Source organism: Fusarium redolens, assembly GCF_020744475.1.
Source record: "Fusarium redolens strain MPI-CAGE-AT-0023 chromosome Unknown BKA55scaffold_4, whole genome shotgun sequence".
Lineage (NCBI taxonomy): Eukaryota > Fungi > Ascomycota > Sordariomycetes > Hypocreales > Nectriaceae > Fusarium > Fusarium redolens.
Genome location: NW_025763667.1, coordinates 1,211,818 through 1,226,364, shown reverse-complemented (window position 1 = coordinate 1,226,364; position 14,547 = coordinate 1,211,818). Strand labels below are relative to the sequence as shown.

The following is a 14,547-nucleotide window of genomic DNA, read 5'->3' as shown; positions in this document are numbered from 1 at the left end:
AAGCCTCAACCGGTGGGTGCCGGGCCAAGACGTACCTGGTGTGCTTGACAGCGGTCCTATTTGGGCTTGCCTTGTTGTGATGGGATGGTGTGGATTAGTTGCTGGTTGGTGGGACTTAGACGGTTATAATTGAGTGCCTGCGGTAGCGGTAGCTGGAAACACGAACACGACAGCACATAGTCGCTAGTGGTAGATGATGAACCTGGGTTTCTGGTAAGGCTTGATATCCGGTAATTAATCCCCTGTAATTAGTTCAAGGCGATCCTTCAATACCCAGTATTTCTAACGGACAATGGCATAATATCCGTGTGCTCATCTAATGGCTTTCAGGCAATTGTTGTTCAGAGTGTGGTCTGTGGTACAGTTACAGTAGGCCTCTTCGCTTGTTGGCGTTTAAACAATGTTTCGAGGAACCCTACTCAGTTCAGTAGCCGATCTGCACTACCTACCTACCTACCCTTTAGAGTAACTTTCCGAAAATTCTTTGTTAGGACTCTATCGTGACAGTGCTTACACCCTTTTTCAGTAAGACTTCGGACATGTTCTATAACAGTAGGAAACCGGTTTTTTATCAGATCCAATGGAATTACTTATCCAGCCTGTGATGAGGTGCTCACTCTTGACTTGCCGTGAACCTACAACTCCACCAAAGACAAACGGGAGGCTGTGGCCTAGAACCCGTCTTTTTCCAGGGACTACCCGCTAATTAGCAGGGGACAACAGCGTATCATCGCTCCTAATCCCGCACCACCACGCTTACCCCTTTTGGACGGTTCCATTTCATCCCATCAACAGCTTCGATATTCTTCAACTTCACCCATGCATTCGATTTATACAATACAACATTATCAAGACTCTCCATGTCTATCATGTCTTGCATATCATCGTATTCTTATGAGCCAACAATGTCAGCACTAATACTATCCATATCATTGGACCCTGCACAGCTACATGGGCCTGACTTCCAACGATCGCTGGAATCACTCAATGTGTCCCACTCTCCCATTGCTCATGTTCTTCGGGTCCATCTGCCGTTTGCGTTCTCCATTGCGTGGATGGATGGCTTAGTGTTTTCTTCTTGCAAGTATACCCCAGCCATGACTACCTTAGTTCTACTCCTCCACGCAGGATGCCCTAACTGAGGCGGCGCGGCCATGATGTGATTTCGATAACCTGCTTCAAACTGATTCTACCACCCCTTGACTTCCAGTACCATCTGATAGCAAGCTCTTGATTTCCTTGAGACCTCTCGGCTTTGATCAGGGCTCTCGCCAACAACTAGCTGACATCTACAGCGTCCTCGGAGAGTACTACTTTTATGGCCATGAGAAATTTATCGACATGCGTCCCACGCAGTGCCCCGTCTTTAGCGTCATGTTCCGGTTTGTCCCTCATGTGCAACTTTGTTCTTCATGCAATCCCTGGCTTGTGACGACGTCAACTCGTACTTCATTATCAATCGCTCAGCATAAGATCCGCCGCATTCCGTTCTTCGGCGTGGGTCAAAACCGCCGTCCTAAGTCTGATATAGCTAGCCTCCAAGACTTTGACACACTTTTGTGTCCAAGTCCGCCGCTATTCGGCCTAAGATAATCAACGTGCAGATTCCTGCATCTCAGGCACTACCATCAGGCCTGATTGATTATCGCTCAAGAATTTCGGATGGGGTCGTCGTGGAACCTGGATGGTATCCATCCAGCGTCTACGTACCTTTTACACACGGGCCGCGGGGATGGCAAAACTATCGCCCTCTTACGCATCACGGAAGGATTTTCAACATATGCGTTATGATGTTTCAAAGGAATCCATGAGAAGCTGAAGAATGATAAGAGTCAATGTGCAACCGTCTTCGGATTGCGCTCTCTTATTCGGGTCGATCTTACTCAAAGCTACTTAGCTTCAGAGCCTTGTAAGCCGCATCCCTTTTGTGCATCATCTCAGGGACCTGCATGGGTGAAGGTAGGACCCTCTCGACGGCACGTTGTTAGTGGCATCTTGAGACACTCGGATCCTTTTGCGAATTCGACTCTTCAACATGGTTCGTATTGTTCGGTTACTCTTGGTTCCAATGCCTAGCCAGCCCTCATATTCTCTCAATCAATTCCTGTGCACACTACTCCTTATCTCTTGGTCCAAGCAACCCCGTTAGGATCTAACCGACCCCAGATCCTGCCCCTGGCATGACGTATCGGTTCAACGGCATCGATCTCGAATCTCATGCATCTTTTGCTGGGGGTGGGAATGCCTGTCGCTCTCGTGTTCGCTCAGCTGATGTTTCGTTAACATGAAGGCGATAACGGAGACACGTTGAACGGAGACACGTTGAAGTGCACGGAACTCTCTGCACAAAGTCGTTGGCAAAGACTTGATGAAAGTTGCATAGCTTACTCATACGATGGACTATCATTGTGCAAACTTTGTGATACGCGACTCACTGAACGGCAAAGGCTTGACGAACAGAGCTATGAGTATTAAGTGTATTTTAGACAACGCTGAGGCTATTAAAGATGATCAATCTCTTAAGTTGACAGATGCAGAAACTCCAATCCAACGCCGCTGTATGCATTCTCTATCAGACTCTCCCAATCATGTATATGATCACGAAGCTGTGTTGGGGGTATCGTATCCGGAATCAGAAGTTCCCTTGGACTTGTTTGCGTCCTCATCCGGAACCTCCAGTGTCTTCGTTTCATCAGCTTCCTTGGGCTTGTCTTCAGACTTATCCGTGGCCTTCTTGTCGTCCTTCTTTTCATCCTTCTTCTCGTTGGTGCGGTTCTCTGTCTCGGATTCGGTATCAGAATCAGAAGAGTCGGACCCAGAGCTCTCGCCGTTGCTCTTTCGCTTGGCCTTAGCTTTAGCCTTCTTGGCCTTCGCCCGTTCCTCCTTGCGCTTCTTCTTTGCTTCCGCCTTACGGGCATTCTGTTCCTCCTTACGTCGCTTCTCTGCATCTTCGATTTCCTTTTGCTTCTTTTCCTTGCGGGTTTCAACCACCCAGTCATCGACAGCGTCAATGGCGGCCTCAGGGTTGCGCTTGTGCTTGAGAAGCAATCCTTGGATTTCGGCAGGGCTGAATTCGAGCTCGGGCATCTTGGTAGCGAACTTATCGGCAAGGGCGTTAACTCGCTCCATTGTCTCCTTGCGGGTCTTCTCAGCCAATGCAGCCTGCTTCTGAGCCTCTTCGGGTTCCAGGATTTCCACATCCTTTCCAGGCGCGCCCTCTCCCTCGTAAGGGGCGTAGATGGCACGGAAGATAGAGGCACTCATATCAGCGTCGGCGCGGCCGAATTCAACAATCATGTCGACACGGCCAGGACGAATGAGGGCTTTGTCCAGCTTCTCGAGATGATTGGTAGTCATGATAAGGACGCGTCCTTCTTGAGAAGCAACACCATCGAGTATATTGAGTAGACCGGATAGTGAAAGCCGACCTGGGAGCGCAGGTGCTGTAGTAGGGGGAAGGCCAGGCTTAGCGGGTGCGGTGGTAACGGGCATAACAGCCTCCTCCGTGTTTTCACCCTTTGTATCTTCACGAGTGTGAGTGAGACCGGCGGTGTCAATATCCTCTAGAAGTACCACACAACGGCGAGGGAGCTCGGCAAAGAGCGTTGCAAGGTTCTCCTCGCTGGCCATAGTAGAGCTAAGACTGACCATGTAGATTCGCATGCGGAAGAAACCAGCCAATGCAAGACTAAGCGAACTCTTTCCGGTTCCAGGGGGGCCGTAAAGAAGGTAACCACGGCGGTAAGGTATACCGCGGTTGGAGTACCAGCGGCGGGTGTTGGGGTCCAGGTAGTCGGTCACATCTGCAATCACGTCTTGCTTAACCTTTTCGTTGAGGATGACTGTGGAAATCGGACGACTGGCTCGGCTCATACATCGTTGCCATGTAGGATCGCCACCATTTTGACCAAGGGAACCACGGTAAATGATGGTCTTCTTCTCGTCTTTCTTCAGGTACTGCTCGCGAGCGTCGACAAGGAGCTCCTTGATGATACGAGGGTTGCGGCCGAAGCAAGAGATGGACAGCTCCTCTCGCTCACTCGAGGTAAGGAAGCTGGAGCGCTCCCTATTCTCGTGGCGCTCAAAGAGAAGGACGTGGCCCTTGTACCAGAAGAAGTGAGAGCCGACCGAAGGAGTGTACTGGAGGGGCTTCTTAGTTGAGCCAGAGTCTTCCTCTTCGTTCTCATCGTCATCCCATCGGAACAAGAACCAGCTCCTGGAGTTGATGTTTGTGTTGACCATGAAACGTCGAGAACCTTGGGCAAATCGTTGGTTTGCCACCCAGGCCATGACTATGTTGTAGATCTCATCATCGGTGCGGATACGTACAGCAGACATAAGATGTTGGCCGATGATGCTCCACGAATACTCAGTGATATAGTTCCATGCGAACATGATACCGGAGATAACCAAGAGAAGAGGGATGTAGAGGTTGAGGTCGATACCGAGGTAGGCATGTACGATACTGGAGAAGGTTGAAAAGCCAGGAAATAGGAAGTCCAAGATGGCAAATTGTGAAGGAGGAGCATTTGGGAGACCAGCGGCCTCGCCAGTTGTGTTGAGGGTCTCCATACTTTGGGCGTGGGAGATGGTCTGAAGGAACGCAAAAGGTCCTATCATGCTAGAGGTGGTCAAAGAATGCTGTGAAGAGCGTATGACAAGCCCACGGAGAGCAGCAAAGCTTCGGACCTTGAATGGGATGTCGGGAATACCTAGTAAAAGGCCTTCCTAAGCTTATCCTAAAGTCACCCAAGTCTTTTTGTTGCTGAGAATGGAGGTCTCCCCTTGCAAAGAAGGATAGTTGAGGCCTGTGATGAATATAGCTAGAGATGATGGAGATGGGTTGTGTAAGAGTAACAATCCAAGTGAGAGAGGCGACGAAAGGTTTTATAAGCGTCAAGTTTGCATGCACGAAACGTGATACTGGTGTGTACTAGAGAAAGAGGCATCCACACCCACCTCATCAGAGGCGTAAGGGCGCGCCATCAGCCTTACAGCTCATGAATTGAGCCACTTGAGTCACAGCCCGCGTAAACCAACTAGGATAAATTCTCCACGCCGTGACACAAGTGGAAAAGTGGTTTTTCGTGTGGGGTAGAGATTGGCGGTTCCTATTAGACAAGATAATGATTGTCGCGTGAAAACTAGGCATCACAGCATCATCGTTAGGCAGCAGATCCGTCTTTTGCTCCATGAAACTTTTAGGATCTTTGACACAGGGGAAACCGTACCAATCAGACTTTGAATTGTATTCTTTAATGGCTGGTGCAATAAATTTACATAAAGCGTCTCAATATGTTATGCTGTCATTGGAGGCTTCAGACGATAGTACTCATAAAGTTCAAGAAAGCTTTATGGATCCATCCCACCGTTAACCACAAACACCTATAATCTTTCTTGACTTCAAAGATCTTTGGTAAGGCAATTTGAGGCTGACCTGATGACCCTCCTGGCTCGGCTGCCTCTTTTCTGTGAGCAAAACGGAACATGACATTGGATTGGTTCAAGCTGCATACAGTACGACACTTATAGGATGACTGCATTTTCCAACGCATTATACAGCTCGTCCAACTTGTAAAAACAGGGATATCAAATTAGGGTGTTTCTTTCGTGCCTCAAGACCACTGTCGTCATATTCAATCCAGACCTTTTTCCCCCTTGTGTCTCTATATTGTTGACTTACACCGCACTCTTAGCCCAAGCCTCCCGGCGGAGCATCACCGGGAAGAGTCACAGCGGCGCCGAGATCCAATCGGGCACTAGACCGTATTTGTTCCACCAGGAGGCTGTGTTTCAACCATTTCCCGGCAAGCGAACGCCGGTTGATGATTATGATTGGTTGATGCGTAAGGTCAAAAGGCCTTGTTGACATGGGGGTTAGGAACATTTGATGCATTGCAGGCTTTGGTGCATCGCTCAAAGCCGAAGGCGGGTGGGGGACCTAGAGAATGAAATGGGCAAACACCAAGGCTTTTTTTTGATACTGCAGATATTACGTATCGTACATGTGAGAGGGAGCACACGACACTTCTTGAACCATCAGAGGCATGTGAATGGTAGAGACTTATCCCGACGTCATTTTGTCTGTTAGTTACCCGGTAGCAATCATCGAATGGTCTAGGCTCTCTAATATCAAAATAGATATTAACAATTCTGGTTTCGTTCCTTGTTATATAGTTCGATGGCTTGGGTTCTAGAGTTGTGCTACGATAGATGAAAGAATTTCTTGGTGACGTAGTTCAAGTAAGTTGAAGCAATCAATGGCTATTACATAACATTCTTTTTAAAGGCGTATGACAATAGAACAAAAGATGGACAGAGCTGCAACTCACATTATCAAATCCTATATATGTAATATTGCACCAAAAACCTGCGAATTGAAGTGCAAGCGGCTAATACGCTGATGGCCATGCCAAGAAGAAACAAAGAACGGCAAGCGACATTCGTCAAATTGATCCATGTAAGCAATCATGAATTCATTCATCACCCTTCAGTTGTGTTGTCTCATAACTGAGTTCCCATAACGCCATGTTCACCATCCCAAGTTGTTAGCTATACATATCCAAAATACAATCGTCAACGTGAACAGAAAGCACAACACTACTCAATAGGTTTTGCTCGTCAATCCAGTCTCAAGACATCAATCCCCATCAGAACTCCAACCGTCTGATTCTGAAGGGGGACCTCCTCGGTGGTTCTGGCCAGTCAAGTCGATAAAGGGAGCTCCACCGGGCATTCCACCGGGCATTTGGGGATGCATGGGAGGTGGTGGAGGCATATGAGGAGGAGGAGGACCACCATACCCGCCCATCATCGGGGCAGGAGGAGGACCACCACCGAAATTGGGATCGTAGCCTTCATCATAGATACCATCGCCGTAACCGGCATCATAACCTGGACCTCCGTCGTAGCCTCCATCCATGGGTGGGGCCATCGGAGGCGGAGGTGGATGTTGGGGTGGGGGGCCGCCGTTCATGTTCATCGGCTGAACCACTGGCGGCCGGGGAACGGCTCCGTCAAAGTGCTTACGGGAGCCACCTCCGCTCTTGTGACTCCGTCCGCTTCGCTTACCATGTCCACTGCTGGTGCTACCTCTGCTACTACCGCTGTAGTAGTAGCTATTGGGATGAACAACCCAGTAGAGTTGTGTGTCGGACTGATCCCAGTTAGAGAACGTCGAGCCACCGGAACTGACTGAACGGTCATCACGGTAGTCTCTTGTTCTCTTCTTGACAGCTGTAGCTCCAGGTGGTGCTCCAGCTACCCATGAGAGAAATCGGAGAGCCTTGGGCTGTTTCTTAGGTATCCGGGTATAAGTAGTTGTCCATGCTGATGAACGACTGTCATCTGAGTAGACGGATGAACGTGACATGGTGGATTATTAGAGATGGTGATTACTTGGAGAATGAGGCGGGTGGCAATGAATTTGTGAAGTTAGAATGTGTTGATGGTGTGCAGTTCACGAACCAAAGCAGTGAGCTGAGGCTGGTGTTGTGCTGAAGGCAAGGTGATGCTTGCCAAGCGTGGTAGAAAGACAATAGAAAGAAGTGGTTCCTTGTTCAAGAGAGAAGAGATCGACAAGAAGAGCTAAAGAAGAAAGGACGAGGCAAACGAGAGACGGACATGGGAGCATGATATAAATGGGAACTAAACACACGGACTAGGCGAGGTCTACACAACGTCTACGTACTTGGAATTTATCATTGCACAAACGCAATCGTCAGGATCGGCTGCCTCGTCAAGGCATCTCATATTCTGCGGGCGACGAGAAAAGAGGCTATTGTCTCCTATGGTTGTTGCACATTGCACAACAGGACAGGCTGTGGTAGCGGCAGAAGCAAAGAACGACAGGGGGAGTTGGAGTCAGCAAGTGAGTGGGTGTGAAGACCGTCCGTCGTGCAGCGTCTTCTGTGCAATCAGGCTCACACGATACGACGCTCCAGGTGATGTGCAGTACGGAACGGCACCGGTACGCTGCAAGTGACGGCTCGCCAGTGAATTTTGGCTGACGGCGGGAGGGAACAGACGTTCCTTGAGGCTCTCGGGCGAGCAGCCAAGGGGTCATGGACGCTGTGCAAGCTGGGCGATCGTGCGCCACGTTCGCCCTGCTTTGGAGAGGGGTAAGGTGATAGATGATCTAGGACGGAGATGAGGGTGTAAGAGATGCAAATCTCGTGGACGAGTAGTTTAATGTGAAGCGAACACTGCACGCTGTGGTGGTTCGCCAGTAGTTGTCAGGTTGGACTAATTAGTCTTAACTAGATAATGAGATATTGAGTTGAACTATGTGATTGACAGCTCGGGTTGATTAATTTAATTGGCTACGGAACACGAACAGACACAGCCCATGGAACTGAATTGGCCGAGAGTCCAAGTTCTTTGAAACTTGGCTGACACAAGATCCGTTCGACAGCATAATCCACGAACGACTATCATAAAATCAGGACACTTTAACTAAACACAACAGGCTGCGGAGCCATGCGAACGCTCGAGGATAGTGGATAACTGACGCCTAGACGTCATGCAGCGGCATGCATTTCGCTGTGGCTGCCTTTTTCTTTTCTCACTGCCTCTTATCTGGAGCGAAACAAGTTAAACGAGGCTGCAGTGCGGTGGTCTGCTCTACGCGGTACGTTTTCAAGCGGTGATGTTGAGCCGCAACGATTGGCTGCTGGAGCATGCAAGCTACCGCCGTAACAGGGTTAACTGGTTGGTTATGCGTGAGAGAGGGGGGTTGTGTTGTGACATGATGGGGTTGGAAGAGGTTTTATGCAGTTGCGAGGTGAGCAAAAATGTGACGGGGTTGAAGATAGCCGCCTTTAGAAAGGGTAGAATTGCTGTTTGGAGTGAAGAGGCATGTGGAAGTGCAGAAACGAAACGAAACATGAATTATAAGGCTGACGATCCAGGGATGAAGGGTCGAGAGTTGCATACTGTACATGCCTTTTTGAGCTTCATTGATAGACTATTCTAGGACTTTATAGGTTGACAGATGTGAACATTTGATTGTAGGGTAACATGTAGTTGATGGTATGATAACAGATATTGTGTACTTGATACTCTGGTAGCATAGTATGCAAGGTCTGACAATCTAGTATACCTAGTACAATCATCATTTCACACAGATCACCATTTTGAAGGATTCATCTTGTCAACCGTGTGATCTGTGGACAATGCGAGTGCTCAACTCGTTGTCTAATGATATTCATGTTGAACATGTGGTTAAGACATCAAGCAACCCGAGAGTCGGGTTTGATATCATGGTTGGCTCGGTTCATTCATTAGTCGGCAGTTGGAAACTACTGTACCCCAGACATGACATGAGAGTGGGTTAGAAAAAACAAGGCGAGCATTTTCAACGCTTCATTTTCAACCGGTGTGGCAGATATAAGAGAGAGATCTCACCTGCCTGTGCAAAGATCAATGAGAACCATCTGTCTGACACCATCTTCTCAGTGACAACGCATACATCGAAATCGTCCAACTTTGTCTGCATCTTGAGAGACTCGAGATGAAGACTCTGGTTGGATGCTCTGAGAGAAAGTGCACCGTTGAGCATGCTCCGAGTCGTGTTGCACATTTCCGAAGCATACATGAACCTGAGAAACAGCCAAGTTCACTGATCAACACAAGTGAGATGAGGGATAGCCCACGTGCAAGCCATCAGGGATACAGGGAGAGAGAGCCGACTAGCCGACCGTTGGATGCTATTCAGAACAAACGGGGAAATTAACAGCGACAAAGCCCTCATTCTGTGCAAATCAACAAATGACATTCTAGAAGACGACTTGGAAAAAACTTGGATATTATGTGGATCTATTATGAAGATGGAGTTTTCGCTTGAGTGAGCAAATATTTAGATCATCTCGGTGAGATCAGCGGAGACCGGGAATGACAGACACTGAGACCCCAGTGGGAATCAGGAGAGAAAATCGCTGCCGGTTCGGCCGGGATCGCCCATTTGGTGCAGTGCGATGTGAGGAATGTGATGGAAGTAAGGAAGCGCCTGAACTTGAGTTCTGACAAGACATGCAGTGAAACAGAGCATGGGAATCAGTTCATATGATCTCCATCTAGACGAAGATCAGATTACCCACGCAGTATCTTTAATTGTTCATGGTAGACCCTGAACTCATCACGGTAGTTTGAACTTGACTGTAAACAAAAAGTGCCATTCCCACAAGGATCTTGGCGCGTGAAAACCAACTGGAACCGATAATGGAAGGCCAATGCCTCGGAGTGTGCTACCGATGCTGCGCAACCCCTAGTCAGGTTTGGTTGCCAAGCGGCAGGAGAGCCGATGGCGACAGTATCCATGACATGACTGCAAGACAATTGTAGCAGAGTCTTCCAATGATGAAGACAATAGTGAAGACTAGTTATATCCATACTATGGTATAATCTGCATCATGATGTGTTTAGGGAATGGGTGACTGTAAATACGAGGATCCACCACGTAAACATCAATATCAACACCCAGCTATGCATATCCATATCCGTACAGAAACCTTCAAAAATAGAGTCTTGCGAGTACCAAGTTCCGATGACCAATGACGCAGGAATGAAACCTCTCCATTAGTGATCCATCCACAAAGACCCAGCCCAGGACAAGCCCAATGCTGCTTGCTGAAACCGCTCCAAGCTGCTTCACTGGCTGTTGCTCCAAACGGGGTCCTCGGCCCACCAATCGCATGATCCAGGGCGCTCACTCGCCCCCCTGGTCCGCCGTTCCAAACCTGACCAGGCACTTGCACTGCCAACCCAGGGGGAACTGTGGTTTTTCCTCTGAGGATGGGGGGACACATTGGGGAACACGGAGGGTTCAATTGCAGATAAGAGAGTTAATCTATTGCAGATCTTGACTGTTTAATAGGATTAAGAATGTGTTGAGTGTCGCACAACCGTATTCTCCTCGTGCATGCCTCTCTTTGTCTCTTGAGTTAGGCCTTTATTAAGCTTTCTCGCGCCCTGAACTCTTCTGGTAGTTAACTCAACGCAGGTTCAAGGAAAACAAAAAACCTTCGTTGAATTGCTAGCTCAGGCAGTTCTAGACCATCTTGAGCCTAGTCCCGACTCCTGGAGGTCTTCCCCTTTCCAGACCAGCTCTGACTGGCTTAGGATGGGGCATTGGGCCCACTAAAGCCCGCTGGAAGTCGGGACCCTCTCTTGGTATGGCACCTGCTTGTCTCCTGTTGGTCTGTTCTCCCAGTCTCCCTCCTTCTGTGTAGCCACTCAGTCGCTCCCTCGCTCCTCTTCGAAACCCGCTTTCTCTTTCTTGGCTTTTTGCAGTTCTGTCCATCCTGTCAATCCCCATCGATCCATCCATCCCATTCCAACCACGCCTAAACAAATCATCATCAATCAATCAATCAGTCAATCGAATCTGTCAATCACTCTCGCTCATCCGGTTATCGACCTGACTCGAGTCATCGAAATTCCCGTCTCGAACTCAATATTCGCTCGCTACAAACTGTCTCCTTATCTGACTTTATCTCCCGAAAACGACTCCCTTCGCCATTGGTTTGCCGACCGCTCCCCTTCGAATCCCGACCGTTCATCGCCCCTTTGGATCTCAACGTCGACTTCAACTCTCGAAATTCAGCGACTTGTAGGGCACGCCCTTGTCGGCGTCTTTGGCTTGAAGCCCTGGCCTCCCTTTTCACCACGCCATGGATCCCAACAACGGGAAGGACTCTAGCAACTCGCGTCGCTCATCGACCCGACGCTCGCGTTCCTTGAGGCTGTCCACTGGTAGTGGTGCCGATGATGACTACGATCTCAGTGCTATGATGGTGGCGGATGGCTTCCGACCGTCCGATAATGCCACCTCTTCTTCTTCCATGAACCCGACTTCAAACTCGAATACCCAACCCGAATCGTCATTATCATCGACTGAATCCTTTTCGCAACAATCGGCATCCACAAAGTCATCACAGGCACCGCTTGTCTCTGGTGGATCAGACGAAATCGCACCTGCTATCCGCAATCGACCTTCTAGCATCTCCAAGCCTCACCGAAATCATGATTCTCTTGCTCTTCGAAACGACGGTACATCAACTGCTGACCGATCTCATATACGCAACAACCACAGTCTATCGTCAGATTCTCCGGTCATTCGCGCCGAAAGTCCATATACAGGGCCCTCTGGTCCCTCTCATCCGTACCAGATGTATCCTCAGCGAACAATGAGTGTGGCTACTACATCTACCGCCGCCAACGCAGCCATACCAGAAGATCGGTCTTACGGAGGCACTCAAGCTCCAACTCATCCATATGCTCTTTACACACAGAACACCACCTCCGGCGAGAGCAGCACACCCTCGATTCCAGTGGGATTCAACGGCTTGGGAGGAACTTATCAGCGACAACTAGGACCGGATGGAGAAGAGGCAGGTGATTTGGTCGGCCCATTGGGCCATATGGAGGAACTGCCGCCCTACACCAGATATCCGGATAACGCGTATGTGCCTAAACCTGCAACACAAACACCAGTATCGCCAGTATCGCCCGTGTCGGAACCCTCATCCCCCACCAGGGAAATCCCAGGAGCTGGTGGAATCGGTATGGCAACTCGCGATCCTGAATTCTCATCAACGGATGATGACCTAGCTTTGCCGAGGACCCGGCCTTCAGTCAGAAGCCATGCCTCTGAGGCCAGCCATCACGACATCAACACCGCCGCCGCCGAAACGTCCGAGAAACCTGCTGTCAACAAATGGCAACGTCGGGCAAAGAAGAAGCTCTGGGGAATTGTACCTTACTGGGCTATTTGCCTCCTGCTTGTTGGCTTGATGCTCATGGGCATCATCATGGGTGCCGTTATTGGAACTATGCTCACGAAAAACCATAACAATAACCCAGATGAACCCCCTGATCCAAACGAGTAAGTTTTTCCATTTACTTTCACTATCATGCTAACTCCTGTTCAGCAAATATTCTTACCAACCTCCAACCACGACAACATATGACCCTGAGATCATTACAACTATACCGACTGACTTACCACCAATGGCCAAAGGGCGTTTTGCACTTCCCAATATTGACCCCAGCCCTCAGAATAGCAATGCCTGCTTCAACGACTCGCAACAGTCATCGGCCTGGTCCTGTGACATTGTCATCCCTATGTGGTCGATTCAAATCGATAGTGACACAAGCTCCAAGTCCAAACCTTGCTACAATTTGACTCTCAAAGCTATTGGTGATAAGGACACCCCATTTCCATGGGGTGCTCAACCTCCCAGCATTCCTCAGCCAACACGTATGGTATTAGTCAACGACACATTGGAAATTGCACGCGGTCCTGCTTGGTGGTTGAGGACAAAGTACAACAAGACTGTCATCGTTTCCGAGAAGAAGTTTGGTGCTCTGAGCAAGCGAGGTTGGGACGGCAGCGACGAATATGAAGACTACAACTCTTTCCATCGATTCAAGAACAAGGCCCCCGTCAATGCCAAGAAGGGCGAAAAGCCTTGGATATGCACATGGCCAGACACTGTCATCGAGTTCTTTATCTACCCCAGTGAAAATTCTTCGACCTATCATCCACCTCCTGCGACAACTACTGTTTACGAAGATGCCACTACCACATACAGCACCTACTCTAGCTCATCCACAGCCGACTGGAACTCTTGGAAACAACCCCTGCCTGTATTCCCTCATGTTTACAAGATGGTTGAGCGCCGATTTCTATGGGGTGAAGAATCCGTGGCGACTTGCACTCAATACGAGATCATTGGTGACGGAAGTGAGACGCAGCCGGTCACCAAAGATGGCAAGAAGGTTGTAATGGTCATTGTTGAAGAGGAGAATGAAGATGTTGATGAACTGGACCTTACCTTCACAAAGCGCTCAGACCTTGAGACCAAGAAAGCACTTCGACAGTTGCTGAAACGAACAAACCCGTCACTTACCGATTGCGGTTGCTCATGGACGTCACTATAAAGAGTTGATCTCATTTATAATGCCCTCATTTGGCACGGGATCACTTACTTAGACATGACGAGCCCTGCCATTTTATACCTTGCACATCTTTCTTCGATATCACGGCGTTATGCATACAAGACTAGGGAGCCGTTACTGGACGACACGATTCTTATATATCCGTCGTGTCTGCCACTGATTTTTCTGTCATTACTCAAGACTGCATCATGGGAGAAGGAACGAGGGTTATGTAACGGATTGCATTTTGGGTCACAAATGAAAGGAAGGGAATATCTGGAGTTATGGGAGCGACTGACCGCTTATGAAAAGAAATGCCTATTGATTGATTCAATTTTTTGATATGTGATTGTATATTGCTCTGGCTATAGGTGTGTTTTGTTCACTGTCATATGGTACATGAGTCTGCTGTTCTTGTAGCCTGAAAATATGATTATCAGCTGTACTTATAATTATTGTCAATGTCAACGCCTGTTAATTCAAACGGGTTCATATCCAAGGTTGACTTTCTAACGATGATGTACATGATTTGCCATTATATACCTGGACAAAGCGTTCCCCTTCTACTCCAATGGACCTTAAAGGTCCAGCTTGATCTGTTATGGTTCC

At 48.7% G+C, this 14,547-nt stretch overlaps 3 protein-coding genes across 3 annotated transcripts; 1 reads left to right on the top strand and 2 right to left on the bottom strand.

Annotated features, from left to right (window-relative positions):
• Nucleotides 1-2,463: 2,463 nt before the first annotated feature.
• On the bottom strand, nucleotides 2,464-5,070 carry BKA55DRAFT_560323 (BCS1 N terminal-domain-containing protein). The gene has a single exon (XM_046192083.1). The coding sequence runs from the start codon at nucleotides 4,618-4,620 to the stop codon at nucleotides 2,599-2,601; it is 2,022 nt and encodes a 673-aa protein (XP_046052956.1). The 5' UTR covers nucleotides 4,621-5,070; the 3' UTR covers nucleotides 2,464-2,598.
• Nucleotides 5,071-6,640: 1,570 nt separating this feature from the next.
• On the bottom strand, nucleotides 6,641-7,372 carry BKA55DRAFT_536086 (uncharacterized protein; the record flags this gene model as incomplete). The annotated part of the gene is made up of 1 exon (XM_046189778.1): nucleotides 6,641-7,372. The coding sequence occupies one exon, from the start codon at nucleotides 7,370-7,372 to the stop codon at nucleotides 6,641-6,643; it is 732 nt and encodes a 243-aa protein (XP_046052955.1).
• Nucleotides 7,373-11,669: 4,297 nt separating this feature from the next.
• On the top strand, nucleotides 11,670-13,941 carry BKA55DRAFT_504831 (uncharacterized protein; the record flags this gene model as incomplete). The annotated part of the gene is made up of 2 exons (XM_046187129.1): nucleotides 11,670-12,883; nucleotides 12,930-13,941. 2 exons carry the CDS (start codon nucleotides 11,670-11,672, stop codon nucleotides 13,939-13,941), a joined length of 2,226 nt encoding a protein of 741 aa, XP_046052954.1.
• Nucleotides 13,942-14,547: the final 606 nt, after the last annotated feature.

Coding starts and splice junctions, on each gene's coding strand:
- BKA55DRAFT_560323 (XM_046192083.1), bottom strand. CDS start 4,620: ATGATAGGACCTTTTGCGTTCCTTCAGACCATCTCCCACGCCCAAAGT.